The sequence below is a fragment of the Anolis sagrei genome, chromosome 10 (genome assembly GCF_037176765.1).
Source record: "Anolis sagrei isolate rAnoSag1 chromosome 10, rAnoSag1.mat, whole genome shotgun sequence".
Lineage (NCBI taxonomy): Eukaryota > Metazoa > Chordata > Lepidosauria > Squamata > Dactyloidae > Anolis > Anolis sagrei.
In genome coordinates this window covers 20,671,962-20,688,498 of record NC_090030.1, presented here as the reverse complement: position 1 = coordinate 20,688,498, position 16,537 = coordinate 20,671,962, and the positions used below count along the sequence as shown (strand labels likewise).

The following is a 16,537-nucleotide window of genomic DNA, read 5'->3' as shown; positions in this document are numbered from 1 at the left end:
TGAGGGCGGAACGTCAGGAGAGAATGCCTCTGGAACATGGCTAGACAGCCCAGAAAACTCACAGCAACCCTATGTTGAATCGGTTAGGACTCAATGAGCTATTCATGGAATAACTATATGTAGCAAAATGTGCTGCAGAAACAAAGTTTTGGCAGTTTAATAATTTTTTTCCAATTAAGAAATGACATCTATAACCCAGGAACAAAAACAGTGTTAAATAGTGTAATACAGGACACTTCTGATCCCAAGCCTTTTGGATAAAGGACACTGGATGTATGTCAGTTGACCTATCTGAAAAAATGAAGACCTACATCTGCCACAAGCGGACCCCCGGGCCAAAATTAGGCCGAAACCATTGAGCAACAGACAGACTTCCAGAGCTCTAGAAAGACCAAATCCCTGGTAACAAAATTTATTGTCATGATTGAAGACAAGAAGAAGTAGATTTATAAAGGTGTTCTAGTCGAGGTGTTGATAAAACAGCACACGTCCCATCTCTGTCGTATCTCACCGTGTAGGAGAGAGCAAAAAAAGGCATCATTGCTGTGTGTAATAATGGGGCCAGGTCCCACCTTGCTCCTCTCCCCGAAGCTGCGGGAGGCCGCTCCCAAAGGTCCATGGAGCTGGCCAGGAAAAGGACAAGATGGCGGTGGGGGAGCAGCAGGACACGCATTTCAAAGCCCACAGAACAGACACCGCCGCATCAGAAAGAGAGGCTGCGAGGAGGAGAAAGAGAGTGTTTCCACAGAATAAAGGGCAGTTCCTTCCGCCATTCAACGGACCAGCAGGCTGTGCTTGGGACCATCCACTCGCTCCAGCTTCTCAAAATGCTTCCGGGCATTTCGGATATTGATCAGCGTCGCCGCAGAGGCTGAGGGAGAGGAGAACAGGCATGAGTGCATTCGGGCAGCACAGAATTTGTCAGAAATATTAAAAACTAGTCGTCCCCTGCCACGCGTTGCTGTGGCCCAGTCTGTGTATATGTGATTTGTGTGTGTATATATATATATGTATATATATTTGTGTATATATGTGGTTTTGCACATGCACTGTAGTGTCTTTTTATTTTTTGTCTTTTTAAGTCCCTTCTACTGTGTTTTTCAGTGTTTTTATGAGCAATGGTCACTTGTTGGCTTCGATCTACTCGCTCTCCTCAGGACGACACTAGCTTTGGCCCATGTGTTATTGTGTCCAAATTTGGGATCAATTCACCCAGTAGTTTTTGAGTTATGTTAATCCCACAAACGAACATTACATTTTTATTTATATAGATTAACTGGGTATTTTTGATTACAAGGGTGTGTGTTAAGCACTGAAAGAGTGAGTAGACTGAAGCATGTTAGAGTCAGTGGGCCAAAGCGAGTGTCGTCCTGAAGAGAATGAGTAGGCCAAAGCCTGTTAAGAGTCAGCGAGCCAAAGCTAGTATCATCCTGAGGAGAGCGAGTGGGCCAAAGCCTGTTAAGAGTCAGTGGGCCAAGGCTAGTGTCGTCATGAAGAGAATGAGTAGGCCGAAGCTTGTTAAGAGTTAATGGGCCAAAGCTAGTGTCGTACTGAGGAGAGCGAGTGGGCCGAAGCCTGTTACGAGTCAGCGGGCCAAAGCTACTGTCATCATGAGGAGAGTGAGTAGGCCGAAGCCTGTTAAGAGTCAGTGGGCTAAAGCTAGTGTCGTCCTGAGGAGAGTGAGTACGCCAAAGCCTGTTAGAGTCAGTGGGGCAAAGCTAGTGTCGTTCTGAGGAGAGTGAGTAGGCCGAAGCCTGTTAAGAGTTAGTGGGCCAAGGCTAGTGTCATCCTGAGAAGAGTGAGTAGGCCAAACCCTGTTAGTGTCAGTTGGCCAAAGTTAGTGTCGTCCTGAGGAGAGTGAGTAGGCCGAAGCCTGTTAGAGTCAGTGAGCCAAAGCTAGTGTCGTCCTGAGGAGTGCGATAGGCCAAAGCCTGTTAAGTCAGTGGGCCAAAGCTAATGCTGTCAGTCTTTCTCACAGTGGGAGAAAGGTCTCAGTCTTAATCCAGGCCTTCCTCATACTCTGCCTTCTCAGAGACTAAGGCAAGCCTGAGCAAACTTTGGCCATGTTTTGAAATTTCACTCCCACAATTCCTCACAGCCTCAGGCCCCTTCCTTTTCCCCCTCAGCCCCCTGAAGCCAAGTTTGTCCATGCCTGTCTTAAGTCTATGAGAAGGCAGAGTATGAGGAAGGCCTGGTATGAGAAGCTTCAGTGAAAGAGGCCCCAGGTTGAAAGCCTTGTGTCTAAAGCCTCATGTGTGAAGCTCCAGTGTATAAAGACTGCTGTGTGTAAGAAAACTACTTTGTGAAGCTCCTGTGTAAGTTCGGTCTGAGAGGAAGCTCTGTGAGAGCGAAACTGTTTATCTGTATGAGGAAGAAGCCCAGCGTGGAAGCAACGAAGGAAGTATAAAGGACTTTATTTGTGTTATAGAAACCTTCTTCTTGTAAATAGTGTAACGATATTATTTTACTAGCAAGAAAAGCCTCCTAAGGAAGAGATAACATTGGTCTCTGTGTTTTTGTTCTTTTTATCACTCTGGGCTACTGGTGCTTGGTTATGCTGCTGCTTAGTTACTCTACTGTACATTTATGAAGAGGGTTTTTGTTCATAAACCCATTTGCCCAACAGAATTTGTCCAGGGAGGGAGGGGTGGCACACAAGGGCAAAAGGAGTCCAGGCGACAGACAGACAGACAGGGTGTTAGGGCAGCAGCCAAGCTGCAAAGTGGCACTCAAGAAAAGCAAATGTAGTATTTACTCGAATCTCATGCACCATCAAATCTAATGCACACATTTTAAAAATCCTGAAACTAAAAAAAGTATTCTGCTGCCAAACGTAATGCACAACGATGAAAAGTGTATTCTTTGTCATTTGGCCCAAAAAAGGGGCACATTGCAGTTGCTGTCTGCTTAGAACTCCTTCTTTAAAAACTAAACGGTTACAACACCAAAGCTTTCAGGAATGGCAATGAAAACCTTAGGGTGCATCAATGCTGTAGAATGGATCCATTCTAACTGCCTTGATTCAATGCTGTTAAGTCATGGGGGCTATAGCTTGACAAGGCCTTGAGGCATCTCTGCCAAAGAATGCTAATGCCTCTCCAAACTACAAATCCTGGGATCCCATAGCATTGGGCCATGGCCATTAAATTAGGGATGAGGTCCCTCAAATAGGAGCTCTGGGTTCTCCTGAAGCAGCCTCCCCTTTTGCTTTGACTTAGCACTAAGATGACCATATAACACATAATAATAATAATAATAATAATAATAATAATAATAATAAGTACAAGCCAGTAAAGGTGGTCCTAGTGATCAGCACACTGGGTGCAGTTCCTAAAGACCTTGTCCTGCACTTAAACACAATCGGCGCTGACAAAATTACCATCTGCAGGAGGCCACCTTACTGGGATCTAGTCACATTATTCGCCGATACATCACACAGTCCTAGACACTTGGGAATGATCCAATACCACAGCCAGCAGAGTGATCTTGTCTGCTGTAGATTCATCTTGTGTTTCAAATAATAATAATAATAATAATAATAATAATAATAATATAATCTGTATGTATATTCAGCCCTATCTCCCCAGGAGGGACTCAGGGCAAATTCCAACATACAAAGGCAAACATTCAATGTTGCCAATAGAACAAAAAAGTACTAACATCATAATCCCAGAAAAACCCCACATATGCAAACAACATTAGAAAACACCATCACTAAATTAAACAAAATGTAATCAAAAAAATTTATATAATGACATAAAATCTGAACATAAAACATCCACATTGATTGACAAAAGCCAATGAAAGTTCACAAAGTTATGTGGGTTGGTTGATAAGACCAGATAAAAAAGTAATTGGAGACATCAGCAGTCTCCTTGAAATTCCCAAGGAGTTATGCCATCCATCTTCCTGACATCCCCCTTAAGCAAACCAAACTACGATATTCTAACCCAATGTCAACACTCTAATACCAGTTACAATGTATGGTTCCAAGAAACATTATACAATTCATTATAACCCCAGGGGTGAGAAAAGTGGCATATAAATAAATAAATAAGGCTTGACTGTGTGCTAGATGCATCACTATTATGTGCACCCTCATTTTGGAGAGGTCATTTAGCCCAAAAAGTTGAGCATGAGATTCAAGTAAACAGGGTAATGCCAGGCCTCTTGGTGGTCCTTAGCCCCCTGGAAATGGCCCCTTCATACTTCAGCCTCTCTTCTAGAGGAGACCCCAAGGGTTTCTTTCAAACTTACGGATGGAAGGGTCCGACATGACAACCATCACATAAGTGTTGGAGGTAAAGATGTCGATGAAGGCAGCAAAGTTGGAATTTCTGACCTCCATGCTCTGGAAAGAGGCAGCCAGCTTACTGGAAGGAGAAGCAGACGGAGTGTGCCAATGAGCTGGACTTTCATACATGCCCTTTACTCTCCCATTTCTCCCAAAGGAGATATATTCCCCCACCCCCACCCCAATCCTGTCCCGACTGGTCAGTCCGTTCACTCAATCCCATTCTAGTGTCAAGTTTAACCTAGTATTGCAATCATTATTGTATTGGGTTGTACCATGCTTTTAACAGTGGTATGCAAAGTGGCTTAAATTAAACACATAAAGGTGTAAATGTTCACCCCACAAAAAAGACACAAATGGTAAAATAAGTAATTTAAACTTAAAAATATAGCATTTTGGTTAAAAAAAAAATATTTACGTTCCGTTACTACTATATGTCAATTCTGTATATGCGTTTGGTACACATTTTTATTTTTTTGTTTTTTAATCTATATAATTAATTGTATATATATTATGTTCATATGCTTTGGATTTTGTTGTATCCCATCTTGAGCCATCAGGAGAGCCAGATAATAAATAAAATATATTAGCACACTGGGCCCCCTGGTGGCACAGCAGGTTAAACCATGAAGCTGCTGAACTTGCTGACTGAAAGGTTGGCAATTCAAATCTGGGGAGCGGGGTGAGCTCCCGCTGTTAGTTCCAGCTTCTGCCAACCTAAAAGTTCAAAATTATGAAAATGTGAGTAGACCAATAGGTACCACTTCTGCGGGAAGATAATCTGTCCCAGCCTAAACATATATGCATCTATCCCATGCTCACCTGCAGCTCAGCTTGAACTGTTTAATGATGTTGCTTATTTTCTCAAATCGGTGGATATCACGCTGCTCTTTACACTGGTAGTGAGAGATGACCTGCAAGGGGCAAAAAAAGATAAAAAGCCCTAAAAGTCAGCACTTTACAGGGAGGTGCGATGGTTCCTGAAAGGTGTCCCTTGGTTCTGGTGCATTGTGGGTCCCAAGGATGTCCCAGAGCAGCGGGATCCTGCCTCGCTCACCAGGAACGTAGCTCTTTCAAAGAGAAGGACTTCATCAGCTTCAATAATCTGTGCGAAGTTCCGGAGGTTCATCTCCAACTGCTGGACATTGGGAATCAGCTGGTAAACAATGCTGGACCAAGCCTGTCCCGAGAAAAGACCCAGAAGCGATTCAGAGTCTGCATCGTCAGCCCACACCTTCCCTGGGATGCCAGGAAACCCTCTATGCCCTCCACCCCTTCAGGGTCATTACAAGGTACCGTATTGACTCAAGTCTAATGCACCATCAAATCTAATGCAAGGGAAGTTTGTATATCTGTGGAAGGTCCAGGGTGGGAAAAAGGACTTTTGTCTGCTGGAGGTAAGCCTGAATGTTGCAATTAATCACCTTGATTAGCATTGCAAAGCCTTGCAACTTCAAGGCCTGGCTACTTCCTGCCTGGGGAATCCTTTATTGAGAGATGTTAGCTGGCCCTGATTATTTCTTGCCTGAAATTCCCCTGTTTTTTAGTGTTGCTCTTTATTTACAGTCCTAATTTTAGAGTTTTTAAAATACTGGTAGCCAGATTTTCTTCATAAGGACAGTAAAAAAAGAACAACACTCTGAAAACAGAAGAATTCCAGACATGAAAAAATCTAAACAGCTAAAACCTCCCAACAAAGGATTCCCCCAAGCAGCAATCAGCCAGGCTTTGAAGCTGCAAGGCTTTGCGATGCTAATCAAGGTATCGATTGCAACATTCACACTTGCCTCCAACAGGCCAGAGTTCTTTCTCCCACCCTGGACCTTCCACAGATATATAAACCTTCCTTGCTTAGTTTCCAACAGACCTCACAACCTCTAAGGACGGCTGCCATAGATGTGGGCGAAACGTCAGGAGGTAATGCTTCTGGAACACGGCCATACAGCCCAGAAAACTCAAAGCAACCCAGTGATTCCAGCCATGAAAGACTTCAACAACACATTTACAAATACTTAAATATAATGTATATTATCATGTTTAATTAATATCAATAACATTGATTTATATTTAATTATCTATTAACATTATTGGATAATTCAATAAGTTTGTCATGTGTTGCAATGGATGTACATACTATGGTAAATGTGTCTGTCTGGCTGATGATCTTAACTGGGGCTTATTTGGGGTAGAGTTTATATTATGAACATCCTGAAAAATCATCATGCTAGGGCATATTTCCGTTAGGATATATTTCGCGGGAAACAGGGTAATAATTATAAAAATCTCTCCTTATAGCTCAAGTGGGGCATAGTTAATAGACATAGTTAAAATACTCCATTATGGGAGTCAGAGTTCATAAATATTCAAAGGCCCTTTGAAATTGCACAACTGGCTCTGCAGCACATGAAAGAGGGGGAATGTAGCACAGAATGGGAGGGGAGCACAGAGGCACCAACCTTGTAGAGGGTTTCATCCCAGATGGATGTTCTGAAGCAGGCGCATTCCAGCGGGCGGGACAAGCGCTTCAGGTCTTCCTCCCGCTCTTTGAAAATCTAGCAAAGGAGGGAAATGGGGGACCCTGAATGATCCCAAATAGCAATTGCTCCAAAGGCAATACAAGGAGCAGAATCCCTCACAGGTCTGAGGACAACAATGAGCTACTGGGCCTGGGTCCCCTCACCAGGTCACGCTGGTCCTCCTGCACCAGGTCCATCTTGTGCACAAGGCAGAAGATCTTGGCATCGGAGGAGTTCTGGAGGATGGCCTCCAGGCAGGACTGGTAGTAGTGCATGTCCTTTTCTAGCTCCCGGCTCTCTACGTCAAAGACATAGATCAGGACCTCCACGTTGCGAAAGATGTTGTCCCGTTGGCTGGTGAAGTAGTTCTCCATGAAGGTGTCCTGCCTAGGAAGGAAGAGAAGGACGCATAGCTGTGTCTAACCTAAAGTAATGCTCAGCTCTGAAGTCAGAGGGCCATGAGTCTGCTGAGCTCAGCGTGGCTCCTGACTCAGAAGTAGAGCAGACAAGACTCTCAATTTGAGATAGAATTACACTATGTAACAAAATTTTGAAAAAAAAAATCTGTTCCTGGTTTGGAAGTGTTCTTTTCTATTTAATTGTGGCTCCTTACTATGAAAGTAGTTGTCATCCTCCAGAAACTTCATTTTTGTGGCTGCCACAAAGTATATTAAATTGGTTGAGACTCTTATGTACACAATTGGAAGAAATTGTTTTTTTCCAATATGCCTTTGACCATATTAAGGTTCCTTTAATTAATATACATGAAGACCCATACATTTCACCAAGCACTTTACATTGATCTGATTGATTACTGCTGTTTATACTTATAGCTATTGCTGTATTTTATTGATTTTACCAGGGGGGTTGTGAAGTGAGATATTTATGTTGGCTGTTTTGTTGTATTATTGTTTCTGCAATTTTCGTATTTTGCATGTTTGCACCTTTGAGTGCTTTGTTAGCCACCCCGAATCCCACCAGGAGATGGTGGGTATAAATAAAGTTGTTGTTGTTGTTGTTGTTGTTATTATTTATTATTATTATTATTATTATTATTATTATTATTATTATATTCATTGAAAAACTATAGCAAAATGTGCTGCAGGATGTCCCACAGATAAACGTTTTCCATGGTTTTATGATCAAACCAATTAGGAAATAACATTTATAACACAGGAACAAGCATTGTGGTACATAGTGCTATAGAATCCTAAAGTCAGAAGGGACCCCATGGGGCCATCCAGTCCAACCTCCTTATGCCAATCAGGAAGCTAAAATTACTATTATTTTATGATCTATTATTATTATTATTATTATTATTATTATTATTTATTAATCTCAAAAAGTTGGAAAAGACCCCAAAGACTATCCAGTCCAACTCTTCTACCATAAAGGAAGAAACAGTCAAAGCCCTCCCAACAGATGATCATTCAGCCTCTGCTTAAAAACCTTCAAAGTAAGGGTCTCCAATTATATCAGAGGCAGAGAGTTCCACTGTTGAACAGTTCTTCTTAAGGACAAGAAGTTCTTCCCAAGGTTTAGGTGAAATCTCCTTTCCTGCCATTTGTTTCCCAAACTTCAGGGCAGCAGAAAACAAGCCTGCTCCCTTTTCCTTAGGACTTCCTCTCAGATATTTAAAAATATTTGTTTAAGAAGAGTTTAGCCTCAGTCTGGCTTAAGTTTGGACCTCCCCACCTCAGCCCAACTGCCCTCTAGGCTTCGTCCAACTAGCCCCATTCTTTTGAGCATCTTGAGTCAACAAGAAGTACCTACCCGCCACAATCCCATAAGTTCAAAACCAAGTTGCCCAGGAACCGAACGTGTGAGTGTTCCACATCAACTGCAAAAGAGCAAGACATGAGACACGTGAAGCAATTCTGGCCCCTTCCAAACACACAGCCCTCTTTCAAAGCCCAGGATCCAGATTAGAAAAAGGTTCCTAAAAGTAAGTCAGTCAGAGAACGGGAGCACAAAGAAGGGGAGCTGGAGCTGGGACAAGCAAAGAAGAATGAAATGCAGGTGTAGGCTCTGGATCTGTATAAAGAACACATGTCTACATTGTATTTGCATCTGGGGCGTCACAGACACTGTTTCTCATCCAGCATCCAGACAACATCTGCTCTGGTTTTCTTTGGAAAGAAACCATGACGATTTCCCTACATATAGGCACAGAAGGGGGTGAAAGGAAGTCATCCCAGGCTTTCCAACAGAATACAACAGCCTCCAAGACCAAAGGGGCAAAAAGGCTTACTTGTGGCTCCGAGGCGCCGCGTGTCCCGCGCGATGTAGTTGGCAAAAATAATGGATCTCATGCTGGTCTTGCCGGACCCGCTCTTCCCCATCAAGAGCACCTAGCAGTTGAGGGAGAGACGGACTCAGTATATATATATATCAAACAAGGTGTATCTCTCAGGGTTTCCCTTAGAAAAGATGAGTCATCCTACCTTCTTCTTCATGGCGGTGTTCGGCATCCCACACCTGCAGAGGGGAAGAGGGATGGGCAGTGAGTGTGGAATAATAATAGCTATTTTTTAGTGTCAGGAGCGACTTGAGAAACTGCAAGTTGCTTCTGGTGTGAGAGAACTGGCTGTCTGCAAGGACGTTGCCCAGGAGACTCCCGGGTGTTTTGCCATCCTGTGGGAGGCTTCTCTGATGCCCCTGCATGGGAAGCTGGAGCTGACAGACAGGAGCTCACCCTGCTCCCCGGATTGTGTCAGTCAGCCCTGCTGACACAAGGGTTTAACCTATTGTGCCACCAGGGACTCCTAATAACAATGAATTTATTACCTCATTAAAACAAGAGATAAAACACTATTAAAAGGCATACAAGATACAAAGAGTTAAAATACAAGTTTAAATCGCCTGATGAAATGCAGATTAAGGCTGTCAGCTGTGCCTTTGCAGTGCTTTTGATGCAAGGCTTTTTTGGTGAGGCTGTCTGCAAACACCAGCTAGTTACAGACGGTCGGTCTTCATCCTGGGCAATAAATGTTGTTGTTGTCTATTTGTTCAGTTGCTTCCGACTCTTCATAATCTCTTGGACCAGACCATGCCAGAGCTCCCTGTGGGCCATGACAACCCCCCATCAAAGTCAAGCCAGTCCCTTCAAGGATTCTATCCATCCATCCATCTTGCCTCACCAAAAAAGCCTTGCAATAAGTACACCAGTGAAAAAGAAATATCCCAAATTTACCTCTGGCCAGGTCCCCAAATATATTCTTCACAGAGAAATGGCAGTGTGTTCATTGACTGTATTCTCAGATCCCACCAAAAATGAGAAAACAGACTTTTGAAGCTGAGTCAGTTGCCAAAGCAGCCTTTTTGCTCCTGGGGTTTGGGACTGAACCCTGATTTCTGCCAAACTTTTCAGGGGCTTAATGTGAAGTTGAATAGTGTTCCAAACCCACATGAATCGATAATACTGTGTAACAAAATTTTAAACATTTTCTATTCCTGGTTTGAAATGATTATTTCCTGTTTAATGGTGGAGTACTTACTTTGAAAGTAGTTGTCCTAGTCCAGAAACTTCAATTTTGTGGCTGCCACAAACTAGGCTGAATTGGTTGTGTATTGCTGTTTATTGTTTATGTGATTTATATTAATTGTATTGCATTGATTGTTTTTGTTATTGCTTTTGTTATTGATGTACTCTGGGTTTGGCCTCATGTAAGCCGCACCGAGTCCCTTGGGGAGATGATAGCGGGGTATAAAAAAAGTATTATTATTATTTCTAGATTTCACAAGTTTTGTATTTGTCTGTTTGTTTGCTTTGTTCTGTTAGAAATGTAATATAATGGACTGGTTGCTCTGACACGACAAATAAATTATTATTATTATTATTTGGCCCGGCCATTGTTTTTAATTGCATCATTGGATGTTGTTAATGTTATTGCTATTCTTTGCTATTGCTTTGTTTTTTGAGTTATTGTGTTGTTAGGTTCTTGTGGGTTTTTTCGGGCTATATGGCCATGTTCAAGAGGCATTTTCTCCTGACGTTTCGCCTGCATCTATGGCAAGCATCCTCAGAGGTAGTGAGGTCTGTTGGAATTAGGAATATGGGTTTATATATCTGTGGAATGGCTGGGGTGGGGCAAAGAGCTCTTCTCTGCTGGAGCTAGGGGAGAATGTTTCAACTGACCACCTTCATTAGCATTTGACGGCCTGGCTGAGCCTGGGGGAATCTTTTGTTGAGAGGTGTTAAGATGTGCCTGGTTGTTTCCTCTCTGGTGTTTTGCTGTTGTAATTTTGGAGTTTTTTAATACTGGTAGCCAGATTTTGTTCATTTTCATGGTCTCCTCCTTTCTGTTGAAATTGTCTACATGCTTGTGGATTTCAATGGCTTCTCTGTGTAGTCTGACATGGTGGTTGTTGGAGTGGTCCAGCATTTCTGTGTTCTCAAATAATATGTTGTGTCCAGGCTGGTTCATCAGGTGCTCTGCTATGGCTGACTATTGTGTTGTTGTTGCTGTTGTTTTTATTGTTGTATTTGGGCTCGGCCTCTTGTAAGCCGCACCAAGTCCTTCGGGAGATGGTAGCGGGGTACAAATAAAGGTTTATTATTATTATTATTGGTTGCGACTCTTATGAGATACTATTGAAAAACTATTGCAAAATGTGCTGCAGGATGTCCCTCCCACAACAACAAAGTTTTTGCAGTTTAATAAACTTTTTTCCATGCTTTTACGATAGAACCAATTAGGAAATGACTTTTATAACTCAGGAACAAAAATCGTGTTATAGAATGTAGTAATGACAACAATATTAATACCTTCCCCGCCAAGAAATAGTCCAAAGGGCCACTGAAAAAAAGCCTCCAAATTGGGGCCCAGATTCCAGGAGCTTCCAAGCCTCAGGGGAGTAACTTCCTCAACAAGTTACTTCTCTTGGCCGATGGCTACCTTTTGGAGAGCCTTTAGGTTCATAGGATAAAGCCGGCTGAGCGAGCAAGGGCGCCCCTGATCATGTGCAGAGCGCCCTCCTTGCATTAAGGGCTGCAGACCATTCAACATGCCTCAATGGGCCCAACAAACCCACCCCAGCCCTCACCTCTGTTCCTGGACCGGCCTCGGCAACGGCGGGAGCGTGAGGGAGGAAGCAGCAGGAAGGTCCGCGGCCCTGGAAGCCGCCCCCGGCTCCTTCCGCTTTAGGCCTCAAAGCCTCGGCCTCACGTACTCCGCCTGCCCCGCGAGGAGCCGCCTCAGCCCAGCCTCGCCCACCGCAGCACCTCGGGACAGTCACGTGAGCTCAGTTGCTTTCGCTTCCCGTCGGCTCGCTCTCCTTTCTACCCACTCTGCTGTCAGGTGACTAGAGTGCGGCTTGTGGTCATAGAGAGGAATAAAGGCGCCTAGAGCGACCCGAAGCGCCCAATCACGCCCCCTTGCGGTGAAGCCGAAAGAACCATGCTGCTTCAGGGCAAAATTGCCAGTACTGGGGTATTTGTTTAGCTTCCTTTTGAGAGAGCAGGAAATTGGAGTTGCTGGGAATGTTGGGACTTGTCTCGTCTTTGCAACACTATGACCCCCTCCACACAGCTATATAACCCAGAATATGACTATATATATATATATATATATATATATATATATATATAAAACCCAGAATAGACTAGGATGTGGAACAATGGCTTCAAACTACAAGAAAGCAGATTCCATCTGAACATGAGGAAGAACTTCCTGACTGTGAGAGCCATTCAGCAGTGGAACTCTCTGCCCCGGAGTGTGGTGGAGGCTCCTTCTTTGGAGGCTTTTAAGCAGAGGCTGGATGGCCATCTGTCAGGGTTGCTTTGAATGCAATTTTCCTGCTTCTTGGCAGAATGGGGTTGGACTGGATGGCCCATGAGGTCTCTTCCAACTCTAGGAGTCTATGATTCGAATGTCAAGGCAGATAATGCACAATATCTGCTTTGAACTGGCTTATCTGAGTCCACACTGCCATATAGTCCAGTTCAGTGTAGAAAGGGTCCAACCAACCAGCAACAAAGTATACTAGAGGAGCAGAAATATTAATTCGCTCCGGGTTCTAGTCCGAACTTGGAAGGACTAGAACCCGGTACTGGGCCCAGTAGCAGGAGTGCTCAGTGTCCTGAACTCAAGCCAATGAATCATAACTATCTTCTATGTAATAACATGGAAAGAAATATGTATGCTAAAAAGAGACTGACTCTCATGGCCTCCCATATGGTCTAGCGGTTAGGATTCCTGGTTTTCACCCAGGCGGCCCGGGTTCGACTCCCGGTATGGGAAGTTGTGACTTTTTTTTACCCCCCTTCAAAATCTTTCTCTTGCATTCACTTTTTCCGCCTCAGTAGAGAAACAAAGCCAAATAGAAGACCTAGGATAAATACCCTTTTCCCATCAATTAAAGGTAGAATTTCCAACGTTTGATAAAGAAAATTATTCCTCCAAAGCAGGAACTGAGTCGGGTGCTAGGAAGGCTCTGGCCAGAAGGAGGCGCTGCTGCACTGTTTTGCAAAACCCAGATTCAATGTTTTGCAAAACAGTGGTGCATCTACATTGCAGAATTGGACTGGTTGCTCTGACACGACAAATAAATAAATTGCATAATTAATATAGTTTAACAGCCATAGAATCCTGGGAGCTGTAGTTTTACAAGGCCTTTAGCTTTCTCTGCCAAAGAGTGCCAAACTACAGCTCCTAGGATCCCATAACACTGAGCCATAGCAGTTGAAGTGGTATCAAACTGCATTGTGTTTTATATTTACTCCGCATTAATTCATGTCCATTCCAGTTGGGGAGATGAATTTGGGGGATTGCAATTCCCAGAATCCTCAGCCAATATATCCTTGCTCTCATATATCTATATCTATACACATAATAAAAGTGAAAATGTATATGTGTGTATGTAAAAGTCCTCCCTTCAAGAAAATATATATTGTTGGATTGCAAAGTCCATTATTATTATTATTATTATTATATTTATAATAATATTATTATATAATTTTATATAATATAATATATAAATATAATATATTTATAATAATAATATTTATTATTGTATTTATTATATTTATTATTTTTATATTATTATTATTATTATTATTATTATTTAAACCCAGCTTAATTATCTCCACAGTAATCAGGGTTAGAGTTGATGGCAATTAGAGTCCAAGAAATTCTAAGGAGGGGGTTCCTTATTGCAAAGTCCATTATTATCATTATATTTATAATAATATTATTATATAATTTTATATAATTTTATATATAATTTTATATAATTTTATATAATTTTACATTGTTCAGGAGACGGCAACAAAGTACGTTCCAAAGAAAAAGAAAACCAAGAAGGCAAAATGGTTGTCTGCTGAGACACTGGAAGTAGCCCAAGAAAGGAGGAAAGCAAAAGGAAACAGGGATAAGGGGAGATATGCCCAGTTAAATGCGCAATTCCAGAGGTTAGCCAGAAGAGATAAGGAACTATTTTTAAATAAGCAATGCATGGAAGTGGAAGAAGACAACAGAATAGGAAGGACAAGAGACCTCTTCCAGAAAATTAGAAACATTGGAGGTAAATTTCAGGCAAAAATTGGTATGATAAGAAACAAAGATGGCAGGGACCTAACAGAAGCTGAAGAGATCAAGAGAAGGTGGCGAGACTATACAGAAGATCTGTATAGGAAGGATAATAATATTGAGGATAGTTTTGACGGTGTGGTGAATGAGTTAGAACCAGACATCCTGAGGAGTGAGGTTGAATGGGCCTTAAGAAGCATTGCTAACAACAAGGCAGCAGGAGACGACGGGATCCCAGCTGAACTGTTTAAAATCTTAAAAGATGATGCTGTCAAGGTGATGCATGCCATTTGCCAGCAAATATGGAAAACACAAGAATGGCCATCAGACTGGAAAAAATCAACTTATATCCCCATACCAAAAAAGGGAAATGCGAAAGACTGCTCAAACTTCCGTACAGTGGCCCTTATTTCTCATGCCAGTAAGGTAATGCTCAAGATCCTGCAAGGAAGACTCCAGCAATACATGGAGCGAGAGTTGCCAGATGTTCAAGCTGGGTTTAGAAAAGGCAGAGGAACGAGAGACCAAATTGCCAATATCCGCTGGATAATGGAGAAAGGCAGGGAGTTTCAGAAAAACATCTACTTCTGCTTCATTGACTATTCTAAAGCCTTTGACTGTGTGGATCATAATAAATTGTGGCAAGTTCTTAGTGGGATGGGCATCCCAAGCCACCTTGTCTCTCTCCTGAGGAATCTGTACAAGGGCCAAGTAGCAACAGTCAGAACTGACCACGGAACAACAGACTGGTTCAAGATTGGGAAAGGTGTACGGCAAGGCTGCATCCTCTCACCCAACCTTTTTAACTTGTATGCAGAACACATCATGCGATGTGTGGGGCTGGATGAATGCAAAGCTGGGGTGAAAATTGCTGGAAGAAACATTAACAACCTCAGATATGCAGATGACACCACTCTGATGGCCGAAAGCGAGGAGGAGCTGAGGAGCCTTCTAATCAAGGTGAAAGAAGAAAGCGCAAAAGCCGGGTTGCAGCTAAACGTCAAAAAAACCAAGATTATGGCAACAAGAATGATTGACAACTGGAAAATAGAGGGAGAAACCGTGGAGGCCGTGACAGACTTTGTATTTCTAGGTGCAAAGATTACTGCAGATGCAGACTGTGGCCAGGAAATCAGAAGACGCTTACTTCTTGGGAGGAGAGCAATGTCCAATCTCGATAAAATAGTAAAGAGTAGAGACATCAGACTGGCAACAAAGATCCGCCTAGTCAAAGCCATGGTATTCCCTGTAGTCACCTACGGATGTGAGAGCTGGACCTTAGGGAAGGCTGAGCGAAGGAAGATTGATGCTTTTGAGCTGTGGTGTTGGAGGAAAGTTCTGAGAGTGCCTTCGACTGCGAGAAGATCCAACCAGTCCATCCTCCAGGAAATAAAGCCCGACTGCTCACTGGAGGGAAAGATACTAGAGACAAAGTTGAAGTACTTTGGTCACATCATGAGGAGACAGGAAAGCCTAGAGAAGACAATTATGCTGGGGAAAGTGGAAGGCAAAAGGAAGAGGGGCCGACCAAGGACAAGATGGATGGATGGCATCCTTGAAGTGACTGGACTGACCTTGAGGGAGCTGGGGGTGGTAACGGCCGACAGGGAGCTCTGGCGTGGGCTGGTCCATGAGGTCACGAAGAGTCGGAGACGACTGAACGAATGAACAACAACATAATTTTATATTATATAATATAATATATAAATGTAATATATTTATAATAATAATATTCATTATTATATTTATTATTATTATATTTATTATGATATTTATTATTATTATTATTATATTATTATTATTATTTATTTATTTATTTACTGCACTTGTAGACCGCCGTTCTCAGTCCTAGGGCGACTCACGGCGGTGTACAACGTGTAAAAACAGGTACAATTTACAACATAAGCAATATCACAACAACATTAAACAACATCATTATCAATAATACAATTACACTAAATCATTCGTGACGTCTCATTGTTGAATCACAATCCAAATCTCGTTATCCATGTTCCGTTCCATTCGTCATTGCCAGTTATTGCAGCACTTACTCAAACGCCTTCTCAAACAACCACGTCTTTAGTCTCTTGCGGAATGACATAAGGGAGGGCGCCAGTCTGATGTCCACAGGGAGGGTGTTCCACAGCCGGGGGGCCACCACCGAGAAGGCCCTATCCCTCGTCCCCGCCAGGCGTGCC

The 16,537-nt window shown here is 42.8% G+C and overlaps 1 protein-coding gene and 1 non-coding gene across 2 annotated transcripts; one reads left to right on the top strand and one right to left on the bottom strand.

The window, feature by feature from the left end:
* Positions 1-396: 396 nt before the first annotated feature.
* On the bottom strand, positions 397-12,118 carry LOC132762907 (ras-related GTP-binding protein A). The gene is made up of 10 exons (XM_060756147.2): positions 11,857-12,118; positions 9,255-9,288; positions 9,062-9,161; positions 8,584-8,650; positions 6,975-7,197; positions 6,751-6,846; positions 5,352-5,474; positions 5,117-5,208; positions 4,258-4,373; positions 397-871 (listed from the first exon to the last, which is right to left on the bottom strand). The coding sequence occupies exons 2-10, from the start codon at positions 9,279-9,281 to the stop codon at positions 774-776; spliced, it is 942 nt and encodes a 313-aa protein (XP_060612130.1). The 5' UTR covers positions 9,282-9,288; positions 11,857-12,118; the 3' UTR covers positions 397-773.
* Positions 12,119-12,980: 862 nt separating this feature from the next.
* On the top strand, positions 12,981-13,052 carry TRNAE-UUC (transfer RNA glutamic acid (anticodon UUC)). The gene has a single exon. It is a non-coding gene; the product is annotated as a tRNA-Glu (tRNA).
* Positions 13,053-16,537: the final 3,485 nt, after the last annotated feature.

Coding starts and splice junctions, on each gene's coding strand:
- LOC132762907 (XM_060756147.2), bottom strand. CDS start 9,281: ATGCCGAACACCGCCATGAAGAAGAAG. Junction 9,162..9,254: donor ACACCGCCATGAAGAAGAAG/GTAGGATGACTC, acceptor CTCAACTGCTAG/GTGCTCTTGATGGGGAAGAG. Junction 5,209..5,351: donor TTGAAAGAGCTACGTTCCTG/GTGAGCGAGGCA, acceptor TGCCCCTTGCAG/GTCATCTCTCACTACCAGTG.